The sequence below is a fragment of the Malus domestica genome, chromosome 09, assembly GCF_042453785.1.
Source record: "Malus domestica chromosome 09, GDT2T_hap1".
NCBI classification, from domain to species: domain Eukaryota; kingdom Viridiplantae; phylum Streptophyta; class Magnoliopsida; order Rosales; family Rosaceae; genus Malus; species Malus domestica.
The window spans coordinates 9,086,815-9,102,322 of record NC_091669.1 but is presented as its reverse complement, the minus strand read 5'-3'; the positions used below and the strand labels follow the sequence as shown (position 1 = coordinate 9,102,322).

At 37.3% G+C, this 15,508-nt stretch overlaps 2 protein-coding genes across 15 annotated transcripts; both read right to left on the bottom strand.

The window, feature by feature from the left end:
- Positions 1-734: 734 nt before the first annotated feature.
- LOC103443056 (zinc finger CCCH domain-containing protein 18-like) lies at positions 735-6,034 on the bottom strand. Of its 13 annotated transcripts, none has more exons than XR_011571395.1 (9): positions 5,480-5,940; positions 4,495-4,699; positions 3,354-4,260; positions 3,103-3,270; positions 2,804-2,983; positions 1,927-2,047; positions 1,680-1,850; positions 1,445-1,571; positions 735-1,334 (listed from the first exon to the last, which is right to left on the bottom strand). XR_011571395.1 is itself a non-coding variant. In XM_029108030.2 (9 exons), exons 2-9 carry the CDS (start codon positions 4,505-4,507, stop codon positions 1,262-1,264), a joined length of 1,716 nt encoding a protein of 571 aa, XP_028963863.1. In that variant the 5' UTR covers positions 4,508-4,699; positions 5,480-6,032; the 3' UTR covers positions 735-1,261. The 13 variants fall into 13 exon arrangements, 9 of the variants coding, with proteins under 9 accessions (XP_028963863.1, XP_070661444.1, XP_028963861.1 ...); XR_011571396.1 differs by having other exon boundaries at positions 1,927-2,029; XM_029108030.2 differs by having other exon boundaries at positions 1,953-2,029; positions 5,480-6,032.
- A 4,975-nt stretch (positions 6,035-11,009) lies between these two features.
- Positions 11,010-12,143, bottom strand: LOC103408871 (F-box protein SKIP27-like). Of its 2 annotated transcripts, none has more exons than XM_070805053.1 (4): positions 11,897-12,143; positions 11,413-11,722; positions 11,236-11,310; positions 11,010-11,139 (listed from the first exon to the last, which is right to left on the bottom strand). In XM_070805053.1, exons 2-4 carry the CDS (start codon positions 11,689-11,691, stop codon positions 11,104-11,106), a joined length of 390 nt encoding a protein of 129 aa, XP_070661154.1. In that variant the 5' UTR covers positions 11,692-11,722; positions 11,897-12,143; the 3' UTR covers positions 11,010-11,103. The 2 variants fall into 2 exon arrangements, with proteins under 2 accessions (XP_070661154.1, XP_070661155.1); XM_070805054.1 differs by having other exon boundaries at positions 11,890-12,028.
- Positions 12,144-15,508: the final 3,365 nt, after the last annotated feature.

The following is a 15,508-nucleotide window of genomic DNA, read 5'->3' as shown; positions in this document are numbered from 1 at the left end:
AATTTTGGACTAGAGATTCATGAAGATTAGCTGTATATTACATGACTTCACATAAAATATCAAATTTACAGCTCAATATCTTTTGGTGCCCTAGCTTAACATTGAAGGGTCATATAATTACAGGGTCCTACAAATATCAAACAAATCAAAACCAGGTCCCATTTCTGTCTTCAAGCCAGAAAGAAAGAGAAAGGTGCCATTGCATATTTATCAACCACCAGCCTCAAAATCCTCCTATCACATCCCCTCAACTTTTAGGACATGCAATTTCAAAACCCTAATCACTCATTAAAATAATGATCATTAACAAAAGCTTAATCTACCAATAAATTCCATTGCTTTATAACAACTACACCAAGACAAAGATGTTTATTCTGAAGAAAAGTTAAACTAATTGCAGGAAAAACAAAATGATGCAAGAACCACTAAGCATAATTACCATAATTTAATTATGCCACCTTTTGATTCCCCTAATCATGGGAAGAGAATGAATTATGAATACAAGGTTGGTGGACCAAAATATGGCCTACCCTTCAGTCCAAAATAAAATAAAGTATCATAATATCAACGCTAAGTATAGTTTTTCTATAGTGCGGTTAACCATCTTGTATGGTCGAAGTATCAACAATATTGACAACATATCCGCATTTTAAAAGTGCAGTTAACAGCACTGTAGAAAAATTCTAGATGTATAAATCTCATCATCCATATAGTGCATGGAATTTTGAAACATATTTACTAAGGTAAATAGAAACTTTGTATAAATTATTAGAATTTGTTTATGTCGCAGAGATCTCTACACCTTTTCTTCTTTACTCTGCACACACCTGCATATTTTTACTACTACTTACTTTCTTCTTCTTCTTCTTCAACTAAACCAAACTATATCTCAGTCACTTCTAAAAACCCATCTCTTCCTTGCTGCATCCTCTGTGATTATATTAAAACAAAGAAGAAAAAGAAAAAAAAAGGCTTAAAAAACCTGTCACATATTAGCTTTTATGTCTTTTCTTCTCTGCGATCTCCTTCGCCCGGTGTAACATTGGGGAAGAACATAACTTGTCTACTGTGTCTCTCTCTTCTTCTTCAGTTGGTATGAACTCTCTCTCTACTTAGCTGACGGACCGATGAAATTGAGGTAAAAGTATAATGAAAATAGAAGAATATGAAGGCCTCTCCTGCTGTATCGAAACCACGAATTAGTCTTAGTCTAGGAATCCGGTGCTCTACCTCTCTATAATTTACTGTTTGTTTGAATCCCCTATATAACTGTTGATATGCCACTCGCCATTTGAGTCGCGAATGGGCTCTCTGGAAGGTTAATTCCTTGACCGCTGCATGGCAAGCGTAAACAAAGAAGAGAATGTTAAGAAAATAACCGAGATGAAAAAGAAATTGGTTAAAGTATTACAAGTTCAACGTGAACAAGCAATGGTGTGTATACCTATCCTGACCACTGTAATTAGTATTAATGTGCCTGATTTTGTCCTCACTGGTGGAACCATTATTCAAAACATCCAGAAAATAATTAAATTCCTTTGAGGATGGGAATTCCACTTGCTCTGCATGGGCTACAGTGACATATCCCGGAAGAATATTAGCTCGAAAATGGGCGAAAAAAAACAAGAAATAAGCTAGGCAAAGACAAATCATGAATTGAAAAGTTGCATTTAGTATACCTTCTGGATGCTTAAGCTCATCCATCGAGTAGCCATAATAGAAATGATGGGATAAGGGCTTAGCTGCTAAATGCATCTCCGAGAGGCGCCTTCTCTCAAGTTCGAGTGCTTGCTCATTTTCCTCTATGAACTGCTTCCTTAGAAATCTTGCGCTATCACAAACTCTGGGCACTATATTAAGCACACCATAGATTCTATTAGTTAAGACGTGCTTTCAAAAACCAAAAAGGTTAAAATAGACACTTACTGCATTTATCTGAAGAATTTGCTTACTTGGGTGAAGCTCTGAATCTCCATCCATGAAATGTGAATTGTAGCACGTGGAGTGCTGCATCTTCTCCGAAAACTTCCTGCACATGTGACATAAACTTCAGAAGTTTAAACATTAGTAGAAAACCATAGGGGAGAAGACATGGAACACATAAGCAGATACTTCAGAAACCGTTAATAAAGCATTAAAAGCTAGGCTGCAATTGAGGGGAAAAAGAAAACGAAAAACAATTTTCGAAAGCAGATTAGTATAAAATGGAGGCAAGCAGTTTCAACTTTCTTCGAGGGAGAAGTGCCAGCTGGCCAAACCTACAATGTTGACTATTAAAAGAAATTAAGAGTATGAATTAGTCTTAACTAATTTTAGTGGACATAATTTCTGCTTTTAGAGAACAAAAGCTATATTTGCTTTTAGTTAGGAGAGAAATGAAGCGATAGGTGTATAGATAAGTTTGAAAGCTAAGAATGCTGGTAAGTAATTCATAAGTAAGAGAAACTCTGCTGGAAAAGTTCAGACACACTTAATGGAAACCAACTACAAGTAGCACCCGGTTCCCACCTATAAAAAAATGTATATGAGGAAGCGTCTTATACAACGCTTATACAATACGATGCATAAGTAAGTCATGCTATAGAGGAAAAACAGAACAAAATCAGAGGCTAAGTTCAATGCAGACCACAACAACATCAAGACTTACATAAACATAATTGTAACTACAAGCAGAAATAAGGCTCAGAGATGTTCATTGGTTTCTAAGGACAGACGAAAATAACCACTTTGGTTTGAGTAAAATATAACTAAGCACAGCAAAAATGACAATCACTTTGACTTTGAACGAATAAAAATGTTTTACCTGTCAACAAGCCTAGACTTTTCCCTGTAAGGTTTCACCAGCACACGAGCCCCGCATACAAAATGAGGATTCCCTTTTGACAAAATATGCCTCACCGTCTCTGCATAAACAAAGGTGACAAAACCAAACATCCTCTTCTGTTGACACGGGATGCGTACATCTTGAACTGGCCCATATTTGCTACAAAATACAGATAAACTTAAAAATCAACCAGAAGTTTGTCAACCAATATTCAAAGTATAAGCAAATTCAAATGAACAGTTAAGAAATTGAAAGGGAAATTTCTTTGGTGTCCTTACTTGAAGTAGTTGGAAACATCTTGCTCCGTGAAATTACTCTCGGCTGGAAAGGTCAGATATATCTGTCGAGAACCAGCAATAATCCCACCAGGTTCTGTTTTCTCACCAGCATACTCTAAGTATTTTGGGATATCTTCTGCCAATATAACTGAGTGCTGTCCGTGAGGTCTGCACAACCACTCGAGTCAAGCACTTCTAGCAAGCAAAAAAAATGATGTGAGAAAAAACTTTAGCAATTAACAAAGAGTTACCTGTCAATAAGGCGAATGCTGTTCTTCAATCGAGCAAGAAGCTTTGTCAGGCTGTAGCCAGCTTTACCATGTCTCTGGCTCTCAGTGAGGTATCCCTCGGCCTGAAGAGTTCTCCCATATTTCTCATAGTACATCATCGGCAAAGAGGCAATTGATATTGGGAACCCTCTTCTAGATTTCAAAAGCTCAATTATTTCAATCTCTAGCTTTTCAAGGGAGCCAGGGGAGACAACGTGATCATCGTTTGAAAGCTCATTTGAGTTTTGGCTGCAAAACTGTGAAAAGCTTTCTGGCATGGGATGGCCATGGAAGTACCTGCAGTTGCTTCCATGCTTACAGAACCCCTTATTGAAGTAATGGCATACCTTAAGGGGAAATTCAGGCAAGCTTGGAGACCTTCGACTGGTTCTCACACTCAATGCAGGTTCATGATAACAGTAATTGCTTGAAAACTCGGGCAGAAACTGCATTTGATTTTGGAGGCGATAATCTTCAATCGCTGAATCTGAGTACCCTGGTGGAACAAACTCTATGGCTTGCAGTGGTTGCTGATCACCAGACAGTTCCCTATATGGATTTGCTGCTCCGATGGTTGTGGGAGATGAAACCGGTCGTGGACTGTATGGAGTGAATTGTAAAGGTAAGTCGGAAACAGGAACTTGGTTCACCTGAGGTGAGATTGAAGCAGACACTGCCAGTTTGCATAACCCGAGCTCAGCTTTCGCTTTGTTAATCAAAGACTGGATCAAATTATCAGGGCTGAAAGCCAGTCGGATCATGTCACGCTCACCATGATCTTGCAGCAGAAGATACCCGATAATCTTGGACACATTTTCAGGCTCTATCTTCTGGATCCTATTGTACACAACTTTTGTGGACTCAGAAAAATCCATCTCAGATTGCAACACTGCATAAGACAAGTAAAATACAAGTACATATTGTTATAAAGGCCGAAAATGCGCAAACAGATAGGAATAACAACAGCAGATTAACGCATATAGAAAGTTAGTCATTAATCCAAATATACCCCAAAAATAATTAATGGACGATAGAAGAAATCGATTTCTTCGTCAGCATACACCAGAAAATGATGCAAAGCTAGTGAACAAAAGAAACAAGCCTCTGAGCAGATTTATGTAACCTTCAAGCAGCATTCCAAAACGCTATTTCGGGTAAGAAACCTCTTTATTAAGGGAGACCAATAAAAAGGTCATCTAGCTGGTTCAACCATAAGCAGCTTCTATATTTGTTAGTCACCATATTCAGTCACCACAAATTGCCCCCCATCCATATTTTATACCAACACAACACGAAAATATCGACCTCAAATTCGAAAAGAGGACAAGCTGCAGGCAACATTTCAACAGAAAATGAGGATGGTGAATTTAACCCAAGAAAATCAACACCAAAAACAAACATTTATTTCTCTAATTACCAGCATACGTATTATTTATTTATTTATTATTGTTATTAAATTATTTATCATCATTATTATTAACCACCAAGCCAGGATTTTAAAAAAAAAAGGCAGTAAATTATTTTCCTGACCAAGTCTAGTATTTTTACTTCAATTTTTTCTCTTGACAAAAAAAAAAAAAAAACATGAAGGAGAAGAAGGTGAAGGTTTCAACTTTTGAAAAAAAAAAACTGCAGTGGTTGTGAATTTTGTTCAGATTTGAAGGTCAAATAAAACCCAGAAAACATCTTTTGTCAAATTTTCATATGCTTTGCAGCCAGAAGAGAACCCGACCATTTCAATTTTATTCTAAAATAAATAATAAAAATAGGCAAAAAATAGGTTCTTAATTTCCAAGCAAAAATCACAGAACTCAAGTAAAAACCAACACCCTTTGCCTGCATCAAAATTTTCAGAAACATAAAAACCATACCAGAAGTTGAAGCAACACAGAAATTAAAAAAAAAAAAAAAAAATTACAGGATTGAAGTTGCTATCAATATTTTTCATTTTTTATTTTGATATGCAGTTATAGAAAAACCCAAGTCAAAAGGCCAAAACTTTGGCCATAATTAAGCATACAAAAGGAGCAAAAACAGCAAGAAATGGTAAGTATGCAGCCATTAACGAGCAAAAAAAAAAAAGATCTAAACAAATAAACCCACCAAACCTTTTGAGAAGAAGATGAAACCACCGAAGTCAAAGGAACCACCACCAGTAATCCACCTCCTCCTCCATAGCAGCCATAGATTATTTGATTCTTCTGCTCACTCCCTCCTCCTCCTCCTCCTCCTCTCTCTCTCCTCTCTTTCTCTCTCTAGGTGGTGTTTTCTCTTGCTATTTTTATCTTCTTCTTCTGCAATTATGTTCCAGTTCTTCTCTGAAACAGAAAGGACACATTCTTAAGAAAAGCAAACTGACAGAAGGGATAGAATACAAGAGAGAGGGGCCTTGTCTTTGGTTCAAAATCAGCAAACTATATAAATATATACACAACAAAAAAAAAAAAACACTACAATTTCATTTTTTTAATAATTAATTAAAAAAATATAAAACACCACCACTCTGTCTCTGTACTCTCTCTCTCTCTCTCTCTTTCTCTCTCTTACTGCATCTCACTCTTATCCTAATGGTGTCTTCTTCTTCTTCTCTGTTTTGCTGAATTTTTATAAAAAAAATATGTTTAATTTAATTTTTTTTTAAATTACAGGGTGTAGTGGAACATGTCGTTACAGAAATTTGCGGGAATTTATGGAAAATGAGCCTGGATTTTCGAAACAGACTCCAACTGAAATCCCCAAATTGTCCTCCATGTATATTGAAATAGTCCATTCAGTTAATTTTTTTTTCTTTTTGTTTCCCCAACTAATTTTTTAAAAATTAAAAACAAATTTTCGGAAATACCGATGTGGGTGTACAGAAGACCCACGTGGGACCCCGTACGTTCTGTTTTGTCTTCTTGTCCTGTCGCCAGAGTAGGTGGCTGACATGCAAGTAGAAATGGGCCCCACCTTGTGGACAATCAGCGGTCTAGATTTCATCTCGGCGTTGGAGTTTGGGGTGCGAAAATCTAATCTCCGTATGCATGCTCGCCACGTGGCATGTGGCAGCTAGTTACAGTTTGTTTTTCTCCAGGCGTTGGTGTTTGTGGATAAATAGTGAAATCGTAACCGCAGGACTGAGTGCACTTTAGATTACTAACTTGATGTGGGACCTGCGTCATCATGTGCAGAAATCCTATGTGGCGATACGTGGGTCCCTATTTAAAGACCCAGTTCACCTCTCCGTGATTGGTGGTTGGGTTTTTTCCCTTTTTTATTTTCTTTTTGAAGAAACTTTTTTTACAAAAAGTAATGAATTTGTAACTGTACTTTGTAATATTAAAATCAGCACAAAAGCCAATTTGTATTACTCCAATAATGCAATTTAACCAGTGATTTCGTCATGATAATTCATTATTTTGAAAGTTGATAACTTCTTCTAATAACTATCGTGTAATTCATAAGTGCTAAAATTGAATCCAAAACATGTAGCATAGAATAGAAATCTGAAATAGTGTCGTGTGAAATAAGAGATGTTGAATTGCATATCAATATGTTTTTTTATTTGAGATTAAAATTAACAAAGAAAAATTAGTTGGATAGTAAAACAAAGAACAGGGGTAAAATAGTAACATAAAGTTTTGTTGATCGGGTACGACCTGTTCAAAAGGAGGATACACAAAATATTGTTGTTTGAGTGAAAAACAAAACAAAAAAAAGTGATCTTGTGAATCTAATCTAGATTCAGAAATGGAGAAATTCATGGGAGGTTATTTTTTTTCCGTTTGAATGGGAACTTTCTGTTAATTAAGTCGCCTAATGAGCTTTTAGTAATTTCAATTATTGTTCTTTTATTTTAAAATACTAATTACAATTGTAGAACATTCATAACTACTAAGGGCGAGTGATATAATGAGTGTTGACATATGCAGGCGAGGGCGAGGGTGAGGACAAGGACAAGGAAAGTGAGTATAGAGTGTTAATCACTATATAGAGTGAATAGTAAGAGCAATCCAAAGGCAATTGCTACTAAGACAGTTATGCTAATCGATGAGTGTTAACCACTCTATACAAGTGTGCATGAGCTGATTCTGATCGTTGGTGCTTTGTCAACTTTTTATAGTTATTATAGACATGTTTGAGAAATTATTCTGAACTCATGAGTTGATAGTGTGATTTCTTAAACATGAAGAGGTTTTGTAAAAACACCATAAACTTTATGGGGTTTGGTTTAACTAATTGTATAAAAAGTTAACACTACTATAGTAGTGTCGAGGTCAGTCACATATGCGCACAAGTTGATTTAATAGTTAGAATTAACTAACTAGCTAGTATTATGGTCTATTGATAATTATCTTCATTTGTAAGTAAAATGTCTCAAGTTCGATTCACAAGAATAACGGTGCATATTGTATTTATGTTGAATTTGATATCAAGTTGTGTGGCCTAACCCAACCCCCATCTTCTTAGAGCAAGTCCACCCATTTTAGGAGTGCAAGGGCGGTAAAATTGCTCTGAACAGTAATTGTGTTTGGGCAAGTCCACCCATTTGAGAAGAGCAAGGGCAAAGGTGACTACTACTTACAAATATATGTGTGTGTATATATATATATATATATTTTTTTTTTGTTATGCCTTGTAAGTTTATACTTACTACTTAGTAAGTTTTTTCTTTGAAAATAAAACTCTCAATTTAACTTTGATAATTTAATTTTAAATACAAAGCATAGCATTACAAACAAACATAAGTAATTAAAAATGAAAGGCGAATGAAGAAAATGGTTGATCTTTGTAAGTTTGTTAAGTGTGTTGTTAAAAAAATGAAATTTTTTGGTATTTTGTTGGATTGTTTTACCTTTAGATTAATCATGATTGTCGATTTCTATTTTTTTTTTAATTCAGATGGGCTAGATTGTGTTAGGTGACACAAATCTATAATTTCCAAGAAAAAAAGATTATCGTTCGAAATCAAACAATCAAGATGTGAAAACTGTTGGAAATCCAACAGCGGAGAAACACATGGTGGGCCCCATGTTTGCTCTTTGATGTCATGATGATGTCACTTCTTGCCAACAAGCCCAAGGCTTAACATGAGATGGTTGGGCAGCTCCGTAAGCTTGGTGGAGCCCAGCAATAGCCCTTCATTTTTTGGGCCGTTGGACGTGGGTTTTGGAGGTTGGAGGCAAAGCAACCCAATTCTCTGAGCTTTTAGGTCACCATTGAAGCTGCTCTCAAAGTAAAATATCCCCCTTCCTTTTTATAATAGAATATCATTAAAATTAGGAATAATAAGACACATAAGTGAGTGGGTTGATCGTAACATTCTTCTGGTATTAAGTTGACGATGTGTTTTACACCAATCCTTTAAGTTTGAGACTTAAAAATTTGCACAGAAAACCACTTCACATAGGATATATTTGGTGAAGCTTATAGCCAACACATTTGACTAATGAATAATACAGATTAGGACTAGCTAATATGTTAATTTATCAAAGAGAATATGATAAGTACATGGTACCCTTAATATGATTGAGGTATGTGATATCGACACCCTAGTCGGTATCAGCCAACGTAATTAAATTGAATGAAGCCGATGCTCTTCTGGCTTTATATGGCACTTGCTTGTTCTAATCCATTAATCCCATTAAAGTAATTAAAATAATCAAAATAATCATGCTTATCATGAATATTTAAACGGCACAGCGTACTTATTAGTCTTAATGTCACAATTACATAAATAATTATACCAACATGACATAACCATCATCAACTTACACAATACTTAAATAGTTTCAGGGAGATATAATTTTGTTTTCCTTTGATCATCAGAAAGTGAAGATTTGAGCGTTATAGACTTGAGGCGTGTACTCAATAACTCAACCTATAAACTTAATGTACTGTTTTAAAACCGGAAAACAAGTCTACCATTTAACTTTTCGCCTGCTCTTGTAGAAATGTTTGGGATACCATAATGATTAAAGAAATAGAAGATGAAAAGGACACAAAAATTATGGTTTCTTCACATGCGTTCAACTAATCATCTCTGGTTTTATTTCCCTTGTGTTATTTTCCAGGCAACATGTGGTGTAGGACTACAGAAATACACAACACAGAGGCAAAAGGGATGTGAAAGCATTATATGCAGAAAGTAGAAAAAGTTTGGCCCACTTTTGATCAGATCACAACAACAACTATATCATATCTATCTGTATATCTTCCACTCAACTTGATCAACCTTTGAATTATTTACTGTATTACATATATATATAGTGGCTGACTTTGATGTTTTTTGGCCTTGTTAGCTATTTGCATGGATCATGTTTTGTAGCATCAAGTAATTGAGTGGCAGTCTAGGGCAACCTTATCAGGATGGTACTGGCTGAAACTGAAACATGACTGGTTTCAGGGTTTCAATCTGAGCTAGCTGCAAGGACCCGACAGATCGATAAAATCCAATTGTAATGCATGTTGCAATCTGACCTGGATGTGTTTTTTGTGATTTTGTTGTAAGGTATATAATGGTATATGGTTGCGCTGGTACTCGTAATTGTAAGTGTGAAGTTGTTGGAGAATAAGATCTTATATCGGTCATATGACAAAATAATATACAATTAATATATGAGAGTTTTCACCCCTAATATCATCGAGACATTTTATGATAAAACCTAATACCTACTAATAGGTGGTTAAGTTTGGACAATATTAGTGATATTGGTGGTGGACCATGATGGGCCTAAAAAATTTATCATGTATCAAAGGAGGTTATTCTTTTGACACTTCTTAGCCTGATTTACTGGGTTCGAATTTGCCTCCTTAAGTTGGCTTTCGAAAAGTTGCGCTAGCTCTAGCTTAACTACTTAAGGATATTAAATGACTAGGCCTTCAAAAAGTTGCATTGGCTTTAGTCCCTTAATGATGTCTAGGCTCTCAAAAAATTGTGTTAGCTTCGGTATAATGACTTGACCAGTTCCAGATGTGCGAATTGGTTTCCCTTGTGACCTTGTGTGAGGCTGCTTATGAGGAGGCCGGCATGTTGGAGAATAGGATCCAACATTGATCATGACAAAATAATATACGAGTAATATATGAGAGTTTTCACCCTTAATATCATCGAAACTTTTTGTGATAAAACCCAACACCTAGTAATAGGTGGTTTGGTTGAGACAATATTGACAATATTTGTGATGGACCGTGATGGGCCTAAAAGGTTTGTCAAAAGTGTTCAGGGTTTAATGTAAACCCTAGACCATATATAACTTGCTTAGTTGTGGTGGTGGAGGCATGAATTTGTGATAACGAGGGCGTGTGAAGAGGCTCCTATAACGAACTTCACGGATCATTTCATCAAACATCTTGCTTGTTACTTTAAAGAAAATTTCAAACAGTATGGTTAGCTAGCTCCAATAAAAGCATTATAACTCTACTATTGTTAGGTTGTCAAGATTCTGCCATTCATCTCCTTGGGCTTCTGGTTAGGGCTGGGTTCGGTTCTTATCGGTTCAGTTTTTTGCCAAAACCGAAACCAAACCGAATTTTCGGTTCGGTTCGGTTCGGCCCAATTTTTTTTCGGTTCGGTTTTTTTTTCGGTTCGGTTTTTCCGGTTCGGTTTCAGTTTTTTTTCGGTTTTTTTTTTTTTTTTGTCCCTCCAAAAAATGCAAAACAACCACAACATAAGATAGAAATAGAAAATATGACATGTTTCCATCTCTCCAGGACGGTTTTTCAATATTCATGAGGTAAGATACATCATTGACTAAGAAGCAAAATGCCACTGCTTCGCAACCAGAGTCTGCAATCAAACAATATGAAACATCAAAATCAATGCCAATTGATAAAAACAAATTAAAAATTAATTATTGAAGTTAATTGAACAAATTAAACTTACCGCTTCTCTAATCGCTTTCGATACACGGAAAAGCCGCTTCAAATCATCGTGATCGACTCCACACACAACCTTAATCTGCAATGCACAGAAAGAGAAATGTGATTAGAAACGAATTAAATCGAAACCAATTTTATATTTGATTGTTCAATCGCAAAAAATTGAGAATTTGGGGCTAACCAGAATCTCCTGAGGCAGAGCTTCTAGGGCGGAGGAGGCGGCAGTTTTCGATTCCCAAATCATCTTCCCACTCCGCTGCTTCTTCAATGGAGTATTGGGATACAAATCAGCCGGCGATGCCTCCTCGCCATTGTTAGAAATCCCAATCCTCTTCCTCCCCAAAGCTCGCGTGTACTTCACAAACCCTAACTCCATCATCGGCTCCGCCTCCGCCGCAACAGCACCGCCGCTGCCACGCTTCGCTTTCAAGCAACTCTTGCACTTCTTTCCCAACGCCATCTTCTCCAATCAATAAACAATCTCAAAATCCCTAAACCCAAAAACAAAAATGGAATCAGATTACAAGCAACACTGAAAAAACACAATCGACAGACACTCCCCAACATACCCAAAACAAATTGCGGTGCATAACCAAAATTTCTCACAAATTAATCAAATCTCAACTAATAGTCTAATAGTGTTCAGAAACGAAATTACCCACAACCTTTGCTGCAGTGATCGTCGCAAGCTCTTACAATTCCTCTTTTCGTCGGGTCTCGAAAAGGGGCGAGGGAAAATCATTGTTTGGAAGAAAGAATCCACGAGGAGGACAAGAGAAGACTAGAGAGAGTGATTTGGAGGAAGAGAGGAAGGAGAGGGAGAGAGAGAGACTGAGGAAGCAGAGAGGAAGCCGCGACGGGAAGAGAGAGACTTTGAGATCTGAAAATGAAATGGGAATGGGACACTGAGACGGCTAGGGTTTTAAGCTTAAGAAATTTTATAAAGCATTCAATATAATAAACCTATAAATAATATACTGGTACAATTATAACAATAGAAAGCCTACAGTCAAGTTGGCTGACAGCACCTAAACCCAACCTACAGGTCAGGGGTTCGAACCCATCAGCTAACATATTTTTTGGTATTTATATATATATTTTTTTTTCGGTTCGGTTCGGTCCGGTTCGGTTTCTAGACCTCAAAAACCGAAACCGAACCAGCCAGATTCGGTTCGGTTCGGTTTGGCAGTTTCGGTTCGGTTTTTTTTCGGTTCGGTTTTTTTCGGCCTCGGTTCGGTTTGGTTTTCGGTTTTTTTCGGTTTTCGGTTATTTGAACCCACCCCTACTTCTGGTGAAGACTGCCTAACTGCTGCAGCTTAGACTTCGGGTGTTTGTGGTGCAAGTCTGGTTGGGTTGCTGATACTTTGGGTAGATAGAGGAATTCTGGTTTGGGTTTGAGGAAATCTGGCTCTTTGTTGTCTGGTAGGTTATAGAAATTATGGCTTTAATTTGTAATGTATTTCATGAGTTTAATGTACAAGGGGTCTAGATATATATGAGAAGAAAGAGGGGGAAGAAAGAGAAGCTAGCCTAATGCTAGCCTAATCTACACCTTACAAAAAACAACTTGCACCAATCAATCACATCCCTTAAATCAAGGAAAGAAGACTAATTACTCTAGTGCCTAGAGTTATCCCTAGAGAACATGGTAGCTCACCAATCAACCACATCCCTTAAATCAAGGAAAGAAGACTAATTACTCTAGTGCCTAGAGCTATCCCAAGAGAACATGGTAGCTGACTCTAGAGGCCAAAATACACTTCAACACTTCAACACTCCCCCTCAAGCTGGATCGAGGAGGTCAACTGAGCCAAGCTTGCCTAATAATCGATGGAACTGAGTGGATGCCAATGCCTTTGTAAAGAGATCTGCCAATTGATCATGGCTTTGTGTGAACATGGTCCGGATGATTTAAGTTTGAACTTGAGCTCTGATGAAATGACAATCCACTTCAATATGTTTGGTTCTTTCATGGAACACAGGGTTGGCAGCAATATGCATGGCTACCTAATTATCACACATAAGTGACATATGAGTAGAACTAGAAAACCCTAAGTCTGAAAGAAGCCCTTTAAGCCAAATGAGTTCACAAGCAGTGGCTGCCATGGCTCGATACTCAGCCTCTGCGCTGGAACGAGCAATTACATGTTGCTTCTTGCTCTTCCATATGACAAGGTTTCCACCAACAAATGTACAATAGCTTGTGGTTGATTTCCTATCAATTGCATTACCTGCCCAGTCTGCATCTGTGTAGCCACTAATGACAGTAGATTGATTGTTGTGCATTGTAATTCCTTGCCCTATTGAACCTTTGAGATAACGAATGATTCTCTTAACAATGTTAAGGTGATCAACAATGGGAGAGTGCATAAACTGACTAGCCAAGCTCTCAGCATAAGTGATATCTAGACGAGTGATTGTGAGGTTTATGAGTTTGTCTACTAATCATTGATAGTAGGTTACATCATGCATGGTTTCTCCATCTATGCTGAGGTTCAGTTTACAATCAACGAGAGTGATAGCAGGCTTGCAGTCAAGCATTTTTGCTTCTTAAAGAAGGTCCAATACATATTTCCGTTGATGTAGAAACAGTCTTTTTGAAGATGTTGCCATTTCGATCCCCAATAAATACTTTAACCTTCCCAAATCTTTGATAGCAAAAGTTTGATGTAGTGAGAGTTTTAGTGCTTCAATTTCCACGGTACTATCTCCAATGATGATAAGATCATCAACGTAGATGAAGACCACCAACTTCCCACTGGTGCTACAAGTAACGAAGAATCAGCATTACTTAGCACGAATCTAGCCTTTTTCAGACTAGAACTAAGCTTGGCATACCAAGCTCTTGGTGATTGTTTCAATCCGTATATTGCCTTGTGCAATTTGCAAACCATGCTACCTTTGATACCATCATAGCCTGGAGGAGGCTGCATATACAATTCTTCCTGCAACTCTCCGTGAAGGAAAGCATTCTTCACGTCCATTTGGTAGAGTGACCACCCACAATTGATTGCAACTGAAAGTAAAACCCTGACTAAGTTCATCTTGGCCACCGGTGCAAATGTTTCCTTATAATCTACTCTAAAGGTTTGTGTGAAACCTCGAGCAACAAGTCTAGCCTTGTGTCTCTCAATAGATCTATCAGCTTTGAATTTTGTCTTGTAGATCCAACAACTTCCAACAGCCTTTTTTCTAGTGGTAATTGAACTAGACTCCATGTGTGATTCTCTTCCAGTGCACGAAGCTCTTCTGTCATGGCTTGTTTCCATTGTGGGAGAAGAGAAGCTTCTTGAAAGCTTCTTGGTTCACAGTGTTTATCAATTTCACTAAGAAATGCAGCATGACATGTTGAGAACTTACTAAAGCTGATACATTCAGTGATAGGATGCCGTGAGGCATATGTAACATAGTCTTGCAACCTAGCTGGAGGTTTTCTGATTCGAGGAGGGTTTCTCTTAATCACCTGAGACTCTGTAGTGGACTGAGAATGATTAGAGTAGGGCTCTTCTTCACTCTCACTGGCAATAATTTGGTCAGTTTGTACCTCTTCACAATCTGGACTCACAGTGACTGATCTTTCTTCCAACATCGGATGATTAAAGTTTTGAGGGAGTGGGAACATGTCAACTAAATCCTCCTCCTGACTTGTAAAATAGGGACAATCTTCTTTAAACTTCATATCTCTTGAAACTGTGCACTTCTTAGTGACTGGATTGAAACACTTGTATCCCTTTTGGGTGGCCGAGTATCCCATAAACACACACTTGGTTGCCCTAGCATCTAGTTTGTCACAGTTCAAGGTTTGGATGTGAACAAAACAAACACAACCAAACACCTTGAAGTGTGTCAAATCTATTTTCCTCCCCTTGAGAACTTCATAAAGAGATTTAAACCCTAGCACACGACTTGGAAGTCGATTGATGAGATAAGTGGCAGTAAGTATGGCAAATGACCAAAATTTCTTTGGAACATGCATATGGATCATGAGAGCATGAGTCTTATCCAAGAGATCTCTATTTTTCCTCTCGGCTACTCTATTTTCTTGAGGAGTCCCTACACAGCTGGTTTGATGTATGATACCCTGAGAACTTATGTATTAAAGCATGTTGTTGGATAGAAATTCAGTGCCATTATCTGACCTTAAAACCTTAATGTTTGATTGAAATTGTTTTTTAACATGCATGTGAAAATCTTTGAAAATGGTTGGGACTTCACTCTTTGATTTCATAAGATATAGAAAACTTGATCGAGAGAAATCATCAACAAATAGAACAAAG